The sequence below is a fragment of the Arabidopsis lyrata genome, assembly GCF_000004255.2.
Source record: "Arabidopsis lyrata subsp. lyrata unplaced genomic scaffold ARALYscaffold_3, whole genome shotgun sequence".
Lineage (NCBI taxonomy): Eukaryota > Viridiplantae > Streptophyta > Magnoliopsida > Brassicales > Brassicaceae > Arabidopsis > Arabidopsis lyrata.
Window position 1 is genome coordinate 6,341,895 of NW_003302553.1, and position 13,418 is coordinate 6,355,312.

Here is a 13,418-nt window from a genome sequence, read left to right on the forward strand (position 1 = left end):
TTTTAATAATATTTTTATTTAAAACCATATAATTCAAATCAATTTCTAAGTTTACTTAAAATAGTATATATATATATATATATATATATATATATATATATTTAGTTGTTATAGAGTTCAAATATTATTAATACTATAAATTATTTTATAGAATTTAAATATTATAAATTCTCCTCCAATCGATTCATGTCCCCCACTTTTTGGTGTGTAAGATACGATTATTATGGTTTTAGACATGTGGGCTTAGAGTTGCAGGTTGGGCTGGACTAAATTGTTTTAGGCCCAACTACATTTCACAACAATGTGACTTTGATATAACAGAGAACTGAGATGACACAAGAAGAGTTGAGTCGTGTCTCCTTCCTGCGGCTCCAAAGAGACAAAGAGATAGAAAGAGAGAGCTTGGTCAGAGAGTTCTTCTTTGGTTTATTCTTCTCTTCTCTTCTCTTGTTCTTCCTTTATTCTTCATGTATCTCGGGTTATGTTTATAACAGAGAGATAGAGAGAGATGTGAGCACAATTTCCTTGAAGAGTACACTTGTAATCTCATTGATAAAAAGTGGCTTGGTTGAGGGACCGTCTCCCCTCTCCTGAGATGTAGGCTTCTCACATCGAGAGCTGAACTCAGGGTGAACAAAAAAAGCTTGTGTGTTCTTTCTTTATGCTTATTGCTTGATGCAGAATTGTGAGTGCATGTTTGGTTTAATGTGAAATCGAGCATAGATTTAGTAACATGGTGTTCACTTGTATCTGTTTTAATTAGGTGAGTTAAATTTTTGTTTTTTGAATGATAGGCTGCTAGATACAGTGATACTGATGATCTCAGATCATTGGCCTCTTATGGTGTCTCTCTTGACTCTCTTGATTCACAAGGCCGAACAGGTTTCTTCTACATTCTCTTTTTGTTCTAAAGTTCCAATTTTTCCAATTAATAGATAAGATTCTTAAACTCTTGCTCAGACACCTGCAATGTATAGGAAAATTTGGAATAAATGATGCCTAAAAATTAAAGGGTTCATTTGGCTCATTTCATCTCGTGAAATATTGGTTACTGTTTTCTGGTTTAGTAACATATGTTGGTGTTCTTACTCTTATCCTTGTATATTCGGATACTCAGATTAAGGAGTTTGAAATGTATGGTTAACTCTGTGAACACTGTTTCTTTTTATCTTTTACTTGTCTTCACAAGCTGCATATGGTTGCGGCGTATAACTGTAGTGGAGTATCTTATCAGTGAAGGAGTGGTAAAAAACAACAACCCTTGCTAATTTTTATGCCTTGACGATGTAATTTCTGGTCTTCTATCGAGAGATTATTGTGGCTTTGTTATGGTCAGCAGGATATTAATGCTCTTAACGATGAGAACAATGCTCCTCTACATTGGGCATGTTTGAATGGCCATGTCGAGGTAACCATCACTCATTTCCTTGCTTGAAGATGTTTTGTTTCTTCGGTTTAAACTAAGTAGAAAGCTACTTACAGTTGGTGAAGAGATTGATCTTGGCTGGAGCCATCTAAGTCTTTTGAATCTTTATTCCCACTCTATTAGAGGAACTAAGCTGAACTATTAGAAGCTTGAAAATTGTAGGTGTGAGCGGACTCCAATGGATGAAGCTATTGGTGCGGAGAAGATGGAGATTATAGATGCTATTAACACAACTGTTGCACAAATGGAACTTGAAAATACCAGGGTGACACGACTTTTCCAGACATCTCCCTCTCGGCATCGTAAATGTGGTGAGCTTTTGTATTGTGAGATTGTTATATAGAAAAGGTGTGTTTGCTGGTTTTTTCAGATTCTTGCTTTTGTGTGTTTGATGATGTTTTGAGACGTCAAACTTTATAGTATTTATAGGCTCATAAATTAGGTCACAAATCTCTTGAACGCCAAGCATAATATATTTGATACCGTAACTAATATAGAATCAAATCTATGAAATCATTTTGTGTTTAAGAATATGCTACCGTTTTGATTTTGAAGAGTCATAAATTAGTTTCTAAATAATCGTTTGTTTGCAGATTTGGAGAGAATAAGTCTCGGAAAAGGTATGTGGAAGTAATTAGTTGGGATCACAGCCTAAAGAAGAGATTTTAGAAATAAAGGATCGACATTATTGAGATAGATTTTTGGAACGCAATATCTTTTATTTAATTTTTGATTTTCATAATCCAATTGCGGAAGAAGTTAAGGAAACAGAAAATATTTGGTAATTTAAGAATAAATGTCGGTTTTTTTTCCTTATTAAAGTTATCTAGATATGGTATCTAGGAGTAATTAGTTAAGATGTTGTAAAGATTCGAAATCATAATTGTAGTCATTAATATCGGCGATTTTCTTTTATTACAACATTCCTAAAATTCTTTATCCAAGATCCGGATAGAGTTAAACTCGGGTAAAACCCGGATCCAAATGAATTAATGCAAAAAAAAACCTGTAAAAATGTATATGTAGATAGATTTTAGGAGTTGAACTAAAAATTTTGGGTTAGAGGATCAAAAGCAAGTAAGAGAAAGAGTTAATGAGATGTTAGTTAGCCTTGGTAACAAAAGCAAGCAATGACAGTACAAATAAGAACTAATCCTCAATGAACCTGCTAATCTAGCTAGCCATAATGCCAGCAGAGGTTTGGCTTTGAGTGATAAGGTTTTCTCCAAGGGATAGGCCTGCCCGAAGCCAATCTGTACTTCCAAGATCTCCTGAACCGTTTGGAGGCTCTTGTACTAAGAAAACATTGCAATATCCTCTCGATCTCAGTAAGCGAATAGTCCTGATGAAGTCCATTTGTCCTGAGACGTCACCCATGATTAGCACAAAATTTAATGCTTGTTGACGGTTAATAACTATTTCGCCACATACACTAAAACGATCTGACGTCTCTCATCTTCATCTCCTGAAAGCGTATATAAACACAGATCAAGATACATACGTACAATAATAGTAAAAGAGAAAGGAGTATTAGAGAGTTTTAAGGAATTCACCTAAGTTAAGTCGGAAAGTGAATCCTTCATACGGACCATTCATTCTATTCTTGCTATCGCCATAAGCACACAAGGATATCTCATTACTACTACCAAGTTCCCGAAGGGCCTTGCAAACTTCCAACGAAAGATCATAAGCGTCGATATCATCAGGAAGCCGGTAATCATGGATGTCCCAAAACCAGGCCCGACCCTGTACCCATTTTTTTTATACATTTGTATGGGGCCACACAAAAATAAAGGCCCATTTTTTGTTTTTTTCATATTTAATAAGAACAACAAGTGAAAATAAAGGCCTATTTAGTTAGATGCAAGTCTGTTAAAGGCCCCAATTTCCGAAAAATGCCTCAATTTCCAAAAAATGGCCCCAATTTTCATTAAAAAAAATTATTTTTGACATTATTTGTGGTATTATATTATATATAGAGGCCTCAATTTTTTTATATCGTATTGGGCCAAGTATATTACAGGACCGGGCCTGCCCAAAACACTAAAGTCTCTGCCCCTGACAAAACGGAAAACCCATAAGCAATTACGACAAAACAATGAGCATGAGCAAAAAAACGACCGAATTCATTTCACTAAAAATCTATCTATCAATTGTTACTAAGACAGATCGATAAAAAAAATACTGAATAAGATTCATTAGGGTTTCAATCAAAGAAATAATCGACAGGTCCATTTAAATTCCTAGGGTTAAAAAAAAAGAGTAAAAGGTAACAACAGATACGATTACAAATCGAAGACGACAATAATAAACGACTCAAAACACGTAAAATACAAATAATAAACAATAATAAAGGAAGAGAAAGAAAGTTATCTTACAAAGCAATTCTATGTTGGCCATGGTGTTTTGAAGGATTGATCGAGGAAATTAGAGTGAAAAGTTGAACCTTTATACAGTAAGGCCCAGCCCATAACAACATGCCATTGTCCTAGTATCACATCAATTGAGCATATTTTCTGATTAGATATTTAAAAAAAAAAAAGGGAAAGGCATTGCTAAGAAAACTAAAAAAAAAACAAACCAAAAAAAAATTACAACTTAAAAATTAAAGAGACTTTCTTATGCTAAACAAAATATTGGAAAAACTCTCACCAGCTTAGGCTTATTAGCAGAGAAGGCCAGAAGCAACTTTATAATTAAAGAATGACATGTTAATTACGGCCGAGTCAAGAGTTTCAAAAACCAACCAGAGAACAGTTAATGGTAGGTATCTTTATGCTTAGCATGACAACAAAAGGAAGCAAACAATACTCAATGAGATCTTTGACTGAGCCGAGCCGCCCTTGGCCAAGAAAGGACAACCCAAACTAATGCTGCTGCTGCTCCAGCTCCAGCAAGGAAGAACCTGATATTGTTTTTCACATTGTTTTGTTTTTCCTTTACTAAAATTTGTCTTGGTATTCTTAAAAGAGTCATGAAACATTACAAATTTACAATTGTGATATGACAACTTGGAATCGCATGGATAACAAATAGTCAAAATGGTCGTCATCTTGCTCACTCTAATGGGCCTTATCATATAAATGGGCCGGGCCTTATTTAAAGAGTTTTCCAATTGCCACGCGTCTGATGCAGCGTCGTCATCAAGAGGTCCTTTTTGTTTTTATCATTCAGCTTGCTCGCAACGAAACATATTTTACTGGAAAAAAACGGAAATCGCCATGGAAGACGTTAACCAGTTGTTCGATGCTGCTTTCGAGTTCGCACACTATCCCGGTAAACTAAGCTACGCATTCATACCAAATTTTGCGATTGTTCTAATTCCGTCGTGATTGAAATCCGAATACCTTTTTGATCTCAGGCGCTCAAAACGAAGCCTCGGTCAAGGAATTTCTAGATCGCTTTCCTCTTCCCGTTATCTTCAAGTGATTTTTTTCCTCCAACTTTGTATTTCATTGCGTTTCCTCTTTGAATCTGCTCTTGTGGTTTTTCCAGGGTTTAAGTAGTTTTTGGGTTTCATTGGACTTGTTATGAGTTCTGGGAGCTTTTTAGAGTTATTAACTGGGAAATCGAAATATTCTCGTGCAGTGCTTTGCAAACCGATCCGGATATACCAGGCTTTGAAAACACGCTGGTGACTTGCTTAGAGAGGCTGTTTAAGACTAAGTATGGTGCCTCACTTATTCCTCAGTATATGGTATGACTCACTGATTTCTATTTATAGAATTGTATTTAGTTATCAGGATGAAAATATGTTTGAGCCTATTGCTATATTTGGAGTCTGATTTACTTTTCTGGTGTTTGTTTAGCCCGTTCTGCAAGTTGGTCTCAAGGCAGATTCTGCAATAGTTAAATCTCTGGCTTGCAAAACTGTAAGTGTCTATAAAAGTATTGGTTTATGTTTTCTCAGTGTTTGCCTGGTTTCAAGTGTTTGCTAATGTTGGAGTTTCGTTTCGGTTTTTCTTTAGGTCCTTTGTCTCTTGGAGAATTGCGATACAAATGATGTTTCTCCTGTTCAGCTAGTTGTTAGCAATTGCATATACCCTCTTCTGCTTGATTATATCATTAACAGGTGAGAAGCCATGTTTTAATAGTTTTAGATTCTGTTCTTACAGTTGTGTTCATTTGTGTAAGATTACTCTAGTTTAACAATCTAGGGACCAACTGGAAACAACTAGTTGAAGATATTTTGTAGCATAACGATTACTGTTGAGAAAGCCTTTGGATTGGTCTTGCGGGATTCAAATATGGCTTTAGTATCTCCAAATAGTTGCTTTGCCTCAAAATTCACCATTGACATGTTTTTTGTTTGTTTCTGTAGCGATGATGAAGTGGCACATGCTGCAAGTGAGACAATTAAGAGTCTAGCACGCTTCCCTGATGCAATGGTCTTTGTTTAAAGTTTAACCTGTTATTTTGGCTCAGTGGCTAGTTCTTTTACCCCATCTATTCCTGATGCATAAAACTCAAACCTCTTTTTTCAGTCTGTAATTTTCCCTTCTGAAACCAACGATGCTACACATCTTCGTAACCTTGCTGCAAGGTGTTCGTCACTGGTAATGCATCGCTTTATAAAACTTATTTACCATGATATTCCATTTCTTGTTTTCGCTTTACAATTTTCCAACTGTTTTTCAGGCACGAGTCCGGGTTTTGTCTTTGATAGTGAAGCTTTTTTCGATTTCTCGACTTGTAGCTTCAGAAATTAAGAAATCAGGGCTTCTTGATTTACTGGAGGCAGAAATGAAGGGTACAAAAGACACTCTTGTGATCTTAAATGTTCTGGAACTCTACTATGAGGTTGGCCTCTGATGTCTGAGATTATTATTCAGTCTGTTTCCTTTGTTGCCCACTTTTGAAAGGAAAAGATAGAATTATATTTAATATTTGTGCATAAACGCTGAAGTTAATGGAAGTGGAGCACAGTTCGGAGTTCGTGCCACAAACTTCACTTATTCAGCTGTTGTGTTCTATCATCAGGTACAAAACTGTTAAACCTTACCCATGTTTACAACAAAAATAGTATGGATACCTATTAACTATTAAGCTTGCATCAGCTCACCCTTCTTTTTTTTTTTTTCTGTGGGTCTTATATTTTGTATAGTGGTACATCGACGGGACCCTATGAAAAGTTAAGAGCAATGATGATTAGTGGCAGGCTACTCTCAAAGGAAAATATCTACAAAGTCGTGGAAGAAGCTAGTAAGATTTTCATTGTTTTTAGCCTTTATTGGTTAGAAAAATGAGATTATTTTGTTTTCTTTCTATATGCTTTCACAACAAGGAGTTTTTAGGGACTATGATATGTTAGGACCAGAAGAGTTATGCGGTTGTTCCCTGTCTCAAATATTCTAGGTTACTTTTGCTCCTATTATCAGATAATGAAAGCCTCTGTTTGCTGTGCCTATGAAACAAGTGAAGAAGTTGACAAGTTAACTACAAATTGCTTTGTGGCTTTAATCTAAGGAAGAGAATATAGCTTTATGAGTAATAGACTTATATTTTAAGGCTGTACTGTAGCTGGCAAAAATTCACTTTCAACTTGACCTGAATACAGGTGTGAAGGCGTTAATTTCAGCTACTGATGGGAGTCTGGAGTCGGTGGAGATGAATGATACTGATGCACAGGAAGCTGCCATTGATGCAATTGGTCAGATTGGATCAAGTACGTGGCTCACTTTTCTTTGAAACTCTGTTTGTTCCAGTCTTCTTCTAAAATAGAAAGCTAGATAGGTCATACATTTGGAATTATGAATTATAAGAGCGACCGACAAGATATTTGTTTCCCATGCAATGATCTTGCAACTTATATGGATATTTTTACAATAATTTTCAGCAACAAAGGGAGCGGATCTGGTGCTTTCAACTTCACTTCCAGCTGCAAGACATGTTGTAGCTTCTGCCTTTGATCGTAATGCACATGGAAAACAGTTGGTTAGTGTGTTTTTGTTTCTCGTCAATTTAAAATCTGCCGATTATTTGCTCTTAGGACATTTTTGAATATCCATTTTTTGAGGGTTGAAATTTTGCTTCATTAGCAAAGACATTCATGAATTTATATGACTGTTTCGTAAATGGCATGTGCAGGCTGCACTGCACGCACTGGCAAACATCGCAGGTGAAACACGACCTAAGAGCAACAGAATAGTTGATGGAAAAGCTGAAGAAAGCCTTAGATGTCTGATATACGATGTTGCAGCACAGAGCACAAAACTAACCCCATCTGTATGTTCATTTCCTCTTTTACTTATATTTCCTCTCAGTACTGTTCAGACGACATATGTTTGTTTGATCCGTAGCATGAGCTAATTTAAGAATGTCGCACAAATCGCAGGGTTTATTCCTCTCAGTTCTTCAACAAAGCTCAGAGATTCGTCTTGCGGTAAAGCTTTAACCTTAGCATCTAACCAATCATATCTTCTCCCCTTTTGTTTCTCTAGTTAGAAAATTTCAAAATGCCAACACTACATTTCATTTAAAATGAAAACCTCTCATTTGTCCTTCTACACAAAATTTGGATAAATGTTGCTCATTTTATCTTGCATAAGACCTTCACGCATTGCCTAGAGGGAACTATTTTTGTTTTGCTAATACTATGTTGTTTACAGGGTTATAGAACGTTAACAGCATTGGTGGCTCGGCCATGGTGCCTGGTGGAAATCTTGTCCAAAGAAGAGATAATAAACATAGTTACGGATGCAACCACTGAAACTGCAAAAATAGGTAAACCAAGTAACACTCCTCGCATCACACACACTCCAGCCATTGTATTGGTTTATTTCTTCCTAAACCTCTTTGATCTATGAGTTTAAATCTCACATTTGTCTACTCAGCAATGGAAGCAAGGTATAACTGCTGCAAAGCAATTCACGAAGCGTTCTTATGTAGTAACTTTGTTGATGACCCTCGTCGTCAAAAAACGGGTGAAAAGGTTACATTGTTTTTTCCTCTGCCCTCTTATAATAAGATGAAATAGCTTTCTATGATGCTATACTTTTGCTTGCTGATGATATGTTTGAAATTTGTTGCAGTTGCAAGAAGCTGTTCGAAGTGGACCATATATGTCGAAGAAGCACAGAGGTGCACGACCAGAAGTAATGACAGGCGAAGGATTTTAAAGACATAACTAAAGAAAAACGTTTAAACTTCTTTGTTGACCAAAGTTTTTTTTATCTTCTCTGGCTGTTCGATAAGTAAACTTTTGTTCCTTCTAAACGAGGGCTAGGACTAAACGTTTTGGCGGTTGAAATTTGTGTTCTTTACTTTAGTGTTGAACCTTAGTTAATCAAAGAAAAATGGAATTATGAGTTGGTCCGTTTCTAATCACAGTGGCTAAATTGGAGTTAAGTCAATAAACCAAGGGTAATATGGTAATTACGTTTCCAGACATCATCTCTTTCTTTATGGATAACACTGGTTCGAAATGGAGCCATTACTCTTAGTAAGAGAGGGAGAAATAGCAGAGAATAGAGAAGAGAAGCTTGTAGAAATCAATGGCGACGATAGTGCAGTGTCTTTCTTCCTGTGCGACCCTCGAATCCCAATTCAAAGTCCTTTCTCTTAAGGGAATCTCATCATCTTCTTCCTTCTCCAATCGTCGTGGTGGTGCTTCGGCTACTTTATCCTCTTCCCTTAGCTTCTCTCAGAGCGTTTCTCAATGCGTCGCCTTCTCCTCCGGTAAACCCTACTTCAGAATCGTGAATTCTATCCTGGTCATGGAAAAATAGTGAAAAGTTATATGCATTTTGAATTCGTCGTTTTCTTATGTTTTTGGGTTTTTGGAACTGAAATATACATGTTTCGACAGGGAATTTGTGGGTACAGAAGCCAACGAGGCAATTGATTGTTTGTGAGGCTGCTGCACCAACGAAGAAAGCTGATTCAGCTGCAAAGAGAGCTCGCCAAGCCGAGAAGAGGCGTATTTATAACAAATCTAAGAAATCTGAAGCCCGTACACGGATGAAGAAGGTAACGTTCTAAACCTTATGCTCTTTCTGTGAAAATACGCTGGAGTGCTTCTGAAAATTTGAGCATCTGTTTGAAGATAGGATACAGGATTGTTCATAAGCTTGTAGTGATGTTCCTGTGAAGTTTTAGTGACAAGTTAGGTGGAAACAGTATTAGGGAATTCTTGTGAACAATACTGAACATAGGAATCCAATTCATTGAGTGACTAGTAGATGGGTTAGTCATGTGTTTGAAACCGATTTTGTGGCAAAAGTGAACTCATGTGGAAGCTGTTGAGACGGTTTTATGTTGCTTATTAGAACTTGTGCAAGTTTGAAAAGTTTTGACAGTGTACAACATCTCATTATCCTCATTGTCCAATTGTGATATATATACTAACAGGTCTTGGAAGCACTTGAGGGGCTCAAGAAGAAAACTGATGCGCAGCCTGATGAGATTGTGACTGTGGAGAAACTAATAGGAGAGGCATATTCTGCAATAGACAAAGCAGTAAAGGTTAAAGCGCTACACAAGAACACTGGTGCACGTAGAAAGTCTCGGTTGGCTAGGAGGAAAAAAGCCGTTGAGATTCACCACGGTTGGTACGTCCCAGATGCAGTAGCATCAGAAGCTGTGACCATGGCTGCATAAGAACATGGAGCGGGATAACGGAAATTTGTTTTTGTTACTAGATCTTTCAAAATCAAAATCTGTTTCTTTATAATGTACATTTAGTCGCTTTCAGACTCTTCGCTTGTTAAGTTTGATCTAAGCATTTTGTCTTCTACTCTTGGCTTGGTCTTGTTCTGGTTCAATAACATCTCAGTTCTTGGCTCTGGCACCATTCCTTTAGACATCATCTCTTGAAAGTAACTCAATGCTTCTCCAATTTTCCCCTTTGTGTGCAGACCATGAATTCTAATAGTATATGTTCTCTGATCTGGACCTAATCCACTTCTCTCCATCTCACCCCATATCTCTCTCACTTTCTCTTCATTGTCCCATTGCACATATAACCTAAACATCAAATTGTACAAGTCGCTTGTCATTTCACACTTGTTCTTCGCCATCCTTTCCAGAACTGCGTCAACATCCTTCGATCTCTGCGAATACTTAAGCAAGTAACCGAATGTCACATCGTTAGGCGAACAACTACCACCTTTATGTTCCATCTCTTCCACCAGCTCCCAAACTTTCTCAGTTCTCCTTATCTTGCAAAGATGCTTTAAAAGCGAGTTGTACGTCACAACATTCGGGGAGGGACCTTTCTCGCTCATCTCCTTGAATACTTCAAGAGCCTCTGGGATTCTCTTCTTAAAACACAATGCATCAATAACGTTATTGCAGATTTTAACATCCGGATTTCTTCCGGTTTCCCACAATGCTCTGTATAATTCCATAGCCTTTCCCAACTTCCCCTTCTTCGTCAATGCATTTATCATTGTCCCGTAGCTGACAACATCTGGCTTGCATTTAGAAGCAATTATATCTTTCCAAATCCTCTTGGCTTCATGAACATTTCCCAAAACACACCAACCGTTGAGAATTATGTTCATCGTTCTAATATCGCAGCCAAACTCTCTTCTACGAGAGCAGAACAAAGTTTCCGCAAATTCGACATGCTTATACCTACACAACCACATCAAAAGCCCATGAAATGCAACCAAATCATCCTCTATCCCAAACTCTCTCCTCCTCTCAAACACTCCTACTGCTTCATCAACTTTGTGTGCAGCAGCGTATCGGTTTAACAAAACTTCATACGTCTTCTCGTCAACAAATCCATCTCTCTTAGACATTTCGTCGACCACTTGGTGGAACTCTTCAAAGCGCCGCATTTTCCCAAGAACATCGAGAATCTCGTTGTAAACCAAGGAGCTAGATATATAAACAGAATGTTTAACGATCAATCGAGAAAGTATATAAGCTGGTTTCCAATCAGATCGATTCCGATTAACCACTTCAAAAACCAGCTCTTCGGTTAATTGTATCCCGCACTTATCGAGAATCCGCTCAATCTCTTCAGGTGAACTTCCACGGTGATGCTTTATGATGTTATGAACATCAACAGCAGATTGATTGAATCCATTAGGAAATTTGTCGGGAGCTGCAAGAGAATGAAGAAAGTGTGTAGCTTGATTAATACCCAGCAAGTGAAACCTGGAGAGAGTGATGTTGTTCTTATGATTAGGTACACTGCGAAGATCCACCAAGGATGAGGAAGAAGAGATCCGGCGCCGCCATAGAGCATGAAACAAGATTTCAATTTTGTTTTTCCCTCCCATCTTCACAAAACTCTGTAAGATCTTCCTAAGTAAAACGTAACATAGACAAAATTATTGCAATTAATATTTTTTTGGTGATTAAATTATTGCAGTGAAAATATATAATTGCAGTGAATATAATTTTTTAATTTAGTGAGTTTATGATTATAGTATTGCAATTTTCAGTTTTATACAAGTTTTAATAAAAAAAAATACATACTTTTTTCTTGCAAAATAAGTAAACTGGAAAGTGATATGTAAATTTGTTTTAGGACAGCACTATTTATTAGAGATTGTTTTTGACATACGAATGATAATAACAAATTTTAGTACATGATAGTCTCAGACCAAAAATAAAATAAAAAATTCCGAATTTTTTTTATTTCGATTGAAGTGATATTGCTTGGTATCGAAAGTTTTGCTTACAAAATACAAACCTAGTTTGAATTTAGGTTGCATAGAATCAGAAGCGGGTACGTGGAAACGAAGCGTTTGGAAACGTGGAAGCGATTTTTATAGAAATTATAGAAAGTAGGTATGTGTTGGAAGCGTATATAAAAATTAATATATATATATATATACATATATATATAATAAACATTAAACATTATATCATATAAAAAAATTATAATTAACATACAAATCTAATACATAAATTCTAAATATCTCTCTATATTTAAAAATCAAATAGTGTACGTTTACAATAGAGAAAAGTCTAAATATCATTTTTCATTATCATTCTTCATTATCATTTTACTAATAAAATAAAATTGTTTTAATTTTTTTTACCAATAAAAACATCATCAAACTAAAGTTTCTTGAAATTAATTTAATTCAATTAATCATTTCAACATCTCCTTAATAAATGATCCATGCTGCTATCGTTTTTCTAACTATGATATTTTAAAAAATAAAATACAAAATTAGTATGCAAAATTAGTTTTGGTTTTTCTTTTGTTGTATAAAAAAACTATCAAAAATAATTTCATATTTTTTATTTATTTTGTGACATCAAATTTTTAAAATGGAAGCGCAAGCTTCCAAAATAGAATCGTAAGCTTCCAAGGAGCTTCCAAAATGAATTTTTTAGAAGCGTTATGGAAGCGAGATTCCGAAAGCTTCCGAAAGCTTCCGATTCCGACTAAGATTCCGAAGCGGAAAGCGGACCTCCGACGAAGCTTCCGTGCTTCCTAGGTTTGAATACAGCTACAGTACAAAGAGAAGCTAGCTAGTCAGTCTATAATCATGTTTAAGAAATTAAACAGTATCTTCGTAATCCATTGATATGTTACATTTTTAATGAAACGTAAAGATCCCTTATTATATTAATAGAGAAACACTTTATAAAATAAACCTTATCTTGACGTGTTATTAACTAAACTGCCATGCTGACATGTCGTTCTCAGAGTGAATTTTCACCCATTTAAATTTTTACCCAAATTTTATTAGACTATTTACTGATTTTGCTATTAGTCTTAATACATATATATATCATACAAATAACAAAAAAACGAAATTATAAATAAAAAGCAAATAATTAGGCAACTGATATCATATTTATATTTAACAACAAATCACGGGATCTTTGTTTATTTATATTAATAATCTATTTTCAATAATTAAAAAGGAAAAAAATTGAGCTTATCTTATATTAATAAATTTTTATATTTATATTTATCTTTATATACATTTATATAAATCTTCTCTAGCCGATGGGTAAAAAATCATTTTATTTATATATATATATATATATGCTTATATTTAAATGATAAAAGATATAC

The 13,418-nt window shown here is 35.6% G+C and overlaps 3 protein-coding genes and 1 long non-coding RNA gene across 5 annotated transcripts; 2 read left to right on the forward strand and 2 right to left on the reverse strand.

Moving 5' to 3' along the window:
- Positions 1-2,520: 2,520 nt before the first annotated feature.
- Positions 2,521-3,155, reverse strand: LOC110230395. Its single transcript, XR_002333499.1, has 2 exons — positions 2,980-3,155; positions 2,521-2,891 (listed from the first exon to the last, which is right to left on the reverse strand). It is a non-coding gene; the product is annotated as an uncharacterized LOC110230395 (long non-coding RNA).
- Positions 3,156-4,577: 1,422 nt separating this feature from the next.
- LOC9318984 lies at positions 4,578-8,736 on the forward strand. 2 transcript variants are annotated; one of them, XM_021031225.1, is made up of 19 exons: positions 4,578-4,702; positions 4,788-4,851; positions 5,015-5,123; positions 5,236-5,298; positions 5,395-5,498; positions 5,748-5,814; positions 5,911-5,982; positions 6,065-6,226; positions 6,333-6,406; positions 6,531-6,642; positions 6,805-6,885; position 6,942; positions 6,984-7,091; positions 7,263-7,360; positions 7,514-7,651; positions 7,761-7,808; positions 8,035-8,149; positions 8,260-8,357; positions 8,458-8,716. In XM_021031225.1, exons 1-19 carry the CDS (start codon positions 4,648-4,650, stop codon positions 8,542-8,544), a joined length of 1,656 nt encoding a protein of 551 aa, XP_020886884.1. In that variant the 5' UTR covers positions 4,578-4,647; the 3' UTR covers positions 8,545-8,716. The 2 variants fall into 2 exon arrangements, with proteins under 2 accessions (XP_020886884.1, XP_002882918.1); XM_002882872.2 differs by lacking the exons at positions 6,805-6,885; position 6,942 and having other exon boundaries at positions 6,531-6,628; positions 8,458-8,736.
- Positions 8,737-8,761: 25 nt separating this feature from the next.
- On the forward strand, positions 8,762-10,225 carry LOC9318985 (30S ribosomal protein S20, chloroplastic). Its single transcript, XM_002882873.2, has 3 exons — positions 8,762-9,103; positions 9,234-9,394; positions 9,776-10,225. Exons 1-3 carry the CDS (start codon positions 8,920-8,922, stop codon positions 10,022-10,024), a joined length of 594 nt encoding a protein of 197 aa, XP_002882919.1. The 5' UTR covers positions 8,762-8,919; the 3' UTR covers positions 10,025-10,225.
- LOC9318986 (putative pentatricopeptide repeat-containing protein At3g15200) lies at positions 10,052-11,718 on the reverse strand. The gene has a single exon (XM_002885028.2). It carries the CDS (start codon positions 11,656-11,658, stop codon positions 10,105-10,107), a length of 1,554 nt encoding a protein of 517 aa, XP_002885074.1. The 5' UTR covers positions 11,659-11,718; the 3' UTR covers positions 10,052-10,104.
- Positions 11,719-13,418: the final 1,700 nt, after the last annotated feature.

Excerpts from the sequence above, each read along its gene's own strand:
- LOC9318984 (XM_021031225.1), top strand. The coding sequence starts at position 4,648 with ATGGAAGACGTTAACCAGTTGTTCGATGCTGCTTTCGAGTTCGCACAC. Across the intron at positions 5,815-5,910 it reads CACGCTTCCCTGATGCAATG|TCTGTAATTTTCCCTTCTGA; the intron begins GTCTTTGTTTAA and ends CTCTTTTTTCAG. Across the intron at positions 6,643-6,804 it reads AAGCTAGTAAGATTTTCATT|ATAATGAAAGCCTCTGTTTG; the intron begins GTTTTTAGCCTT and ends TCCTATTATCAG.
- LOC9318986 (XM_002885028.2), bottom strand. The coding sequence starts at position 11,658 with ATGGGAGGGAAAAACAAAATTGAAATCTTGTTTCATGCTCTATGGCGG.
- LOC9318985 (XM_002882873.2), top strand. The coding sequence starts at position 8,920 with ATGGCGACGATAGTGCAGTGTCTTTCTTCCTGTGCGACCCTCGAATCC. Across the intron at positions 9,104-9,233 it reads ATGCGTCGCCTTCTCCTCCG|GGAATTTGTGGGTACAGAAG; the intron begins GTAAACCCTACT and ends ATGTTTCGACAG. Across the intron at positions 9,395-9,775 it reads CCCGTACACGGATGAAGAAG|GTCTTGGAAGCACTTGAGGG; the intron begins GTAACGTTCTAA and ends ATATACTAACAG.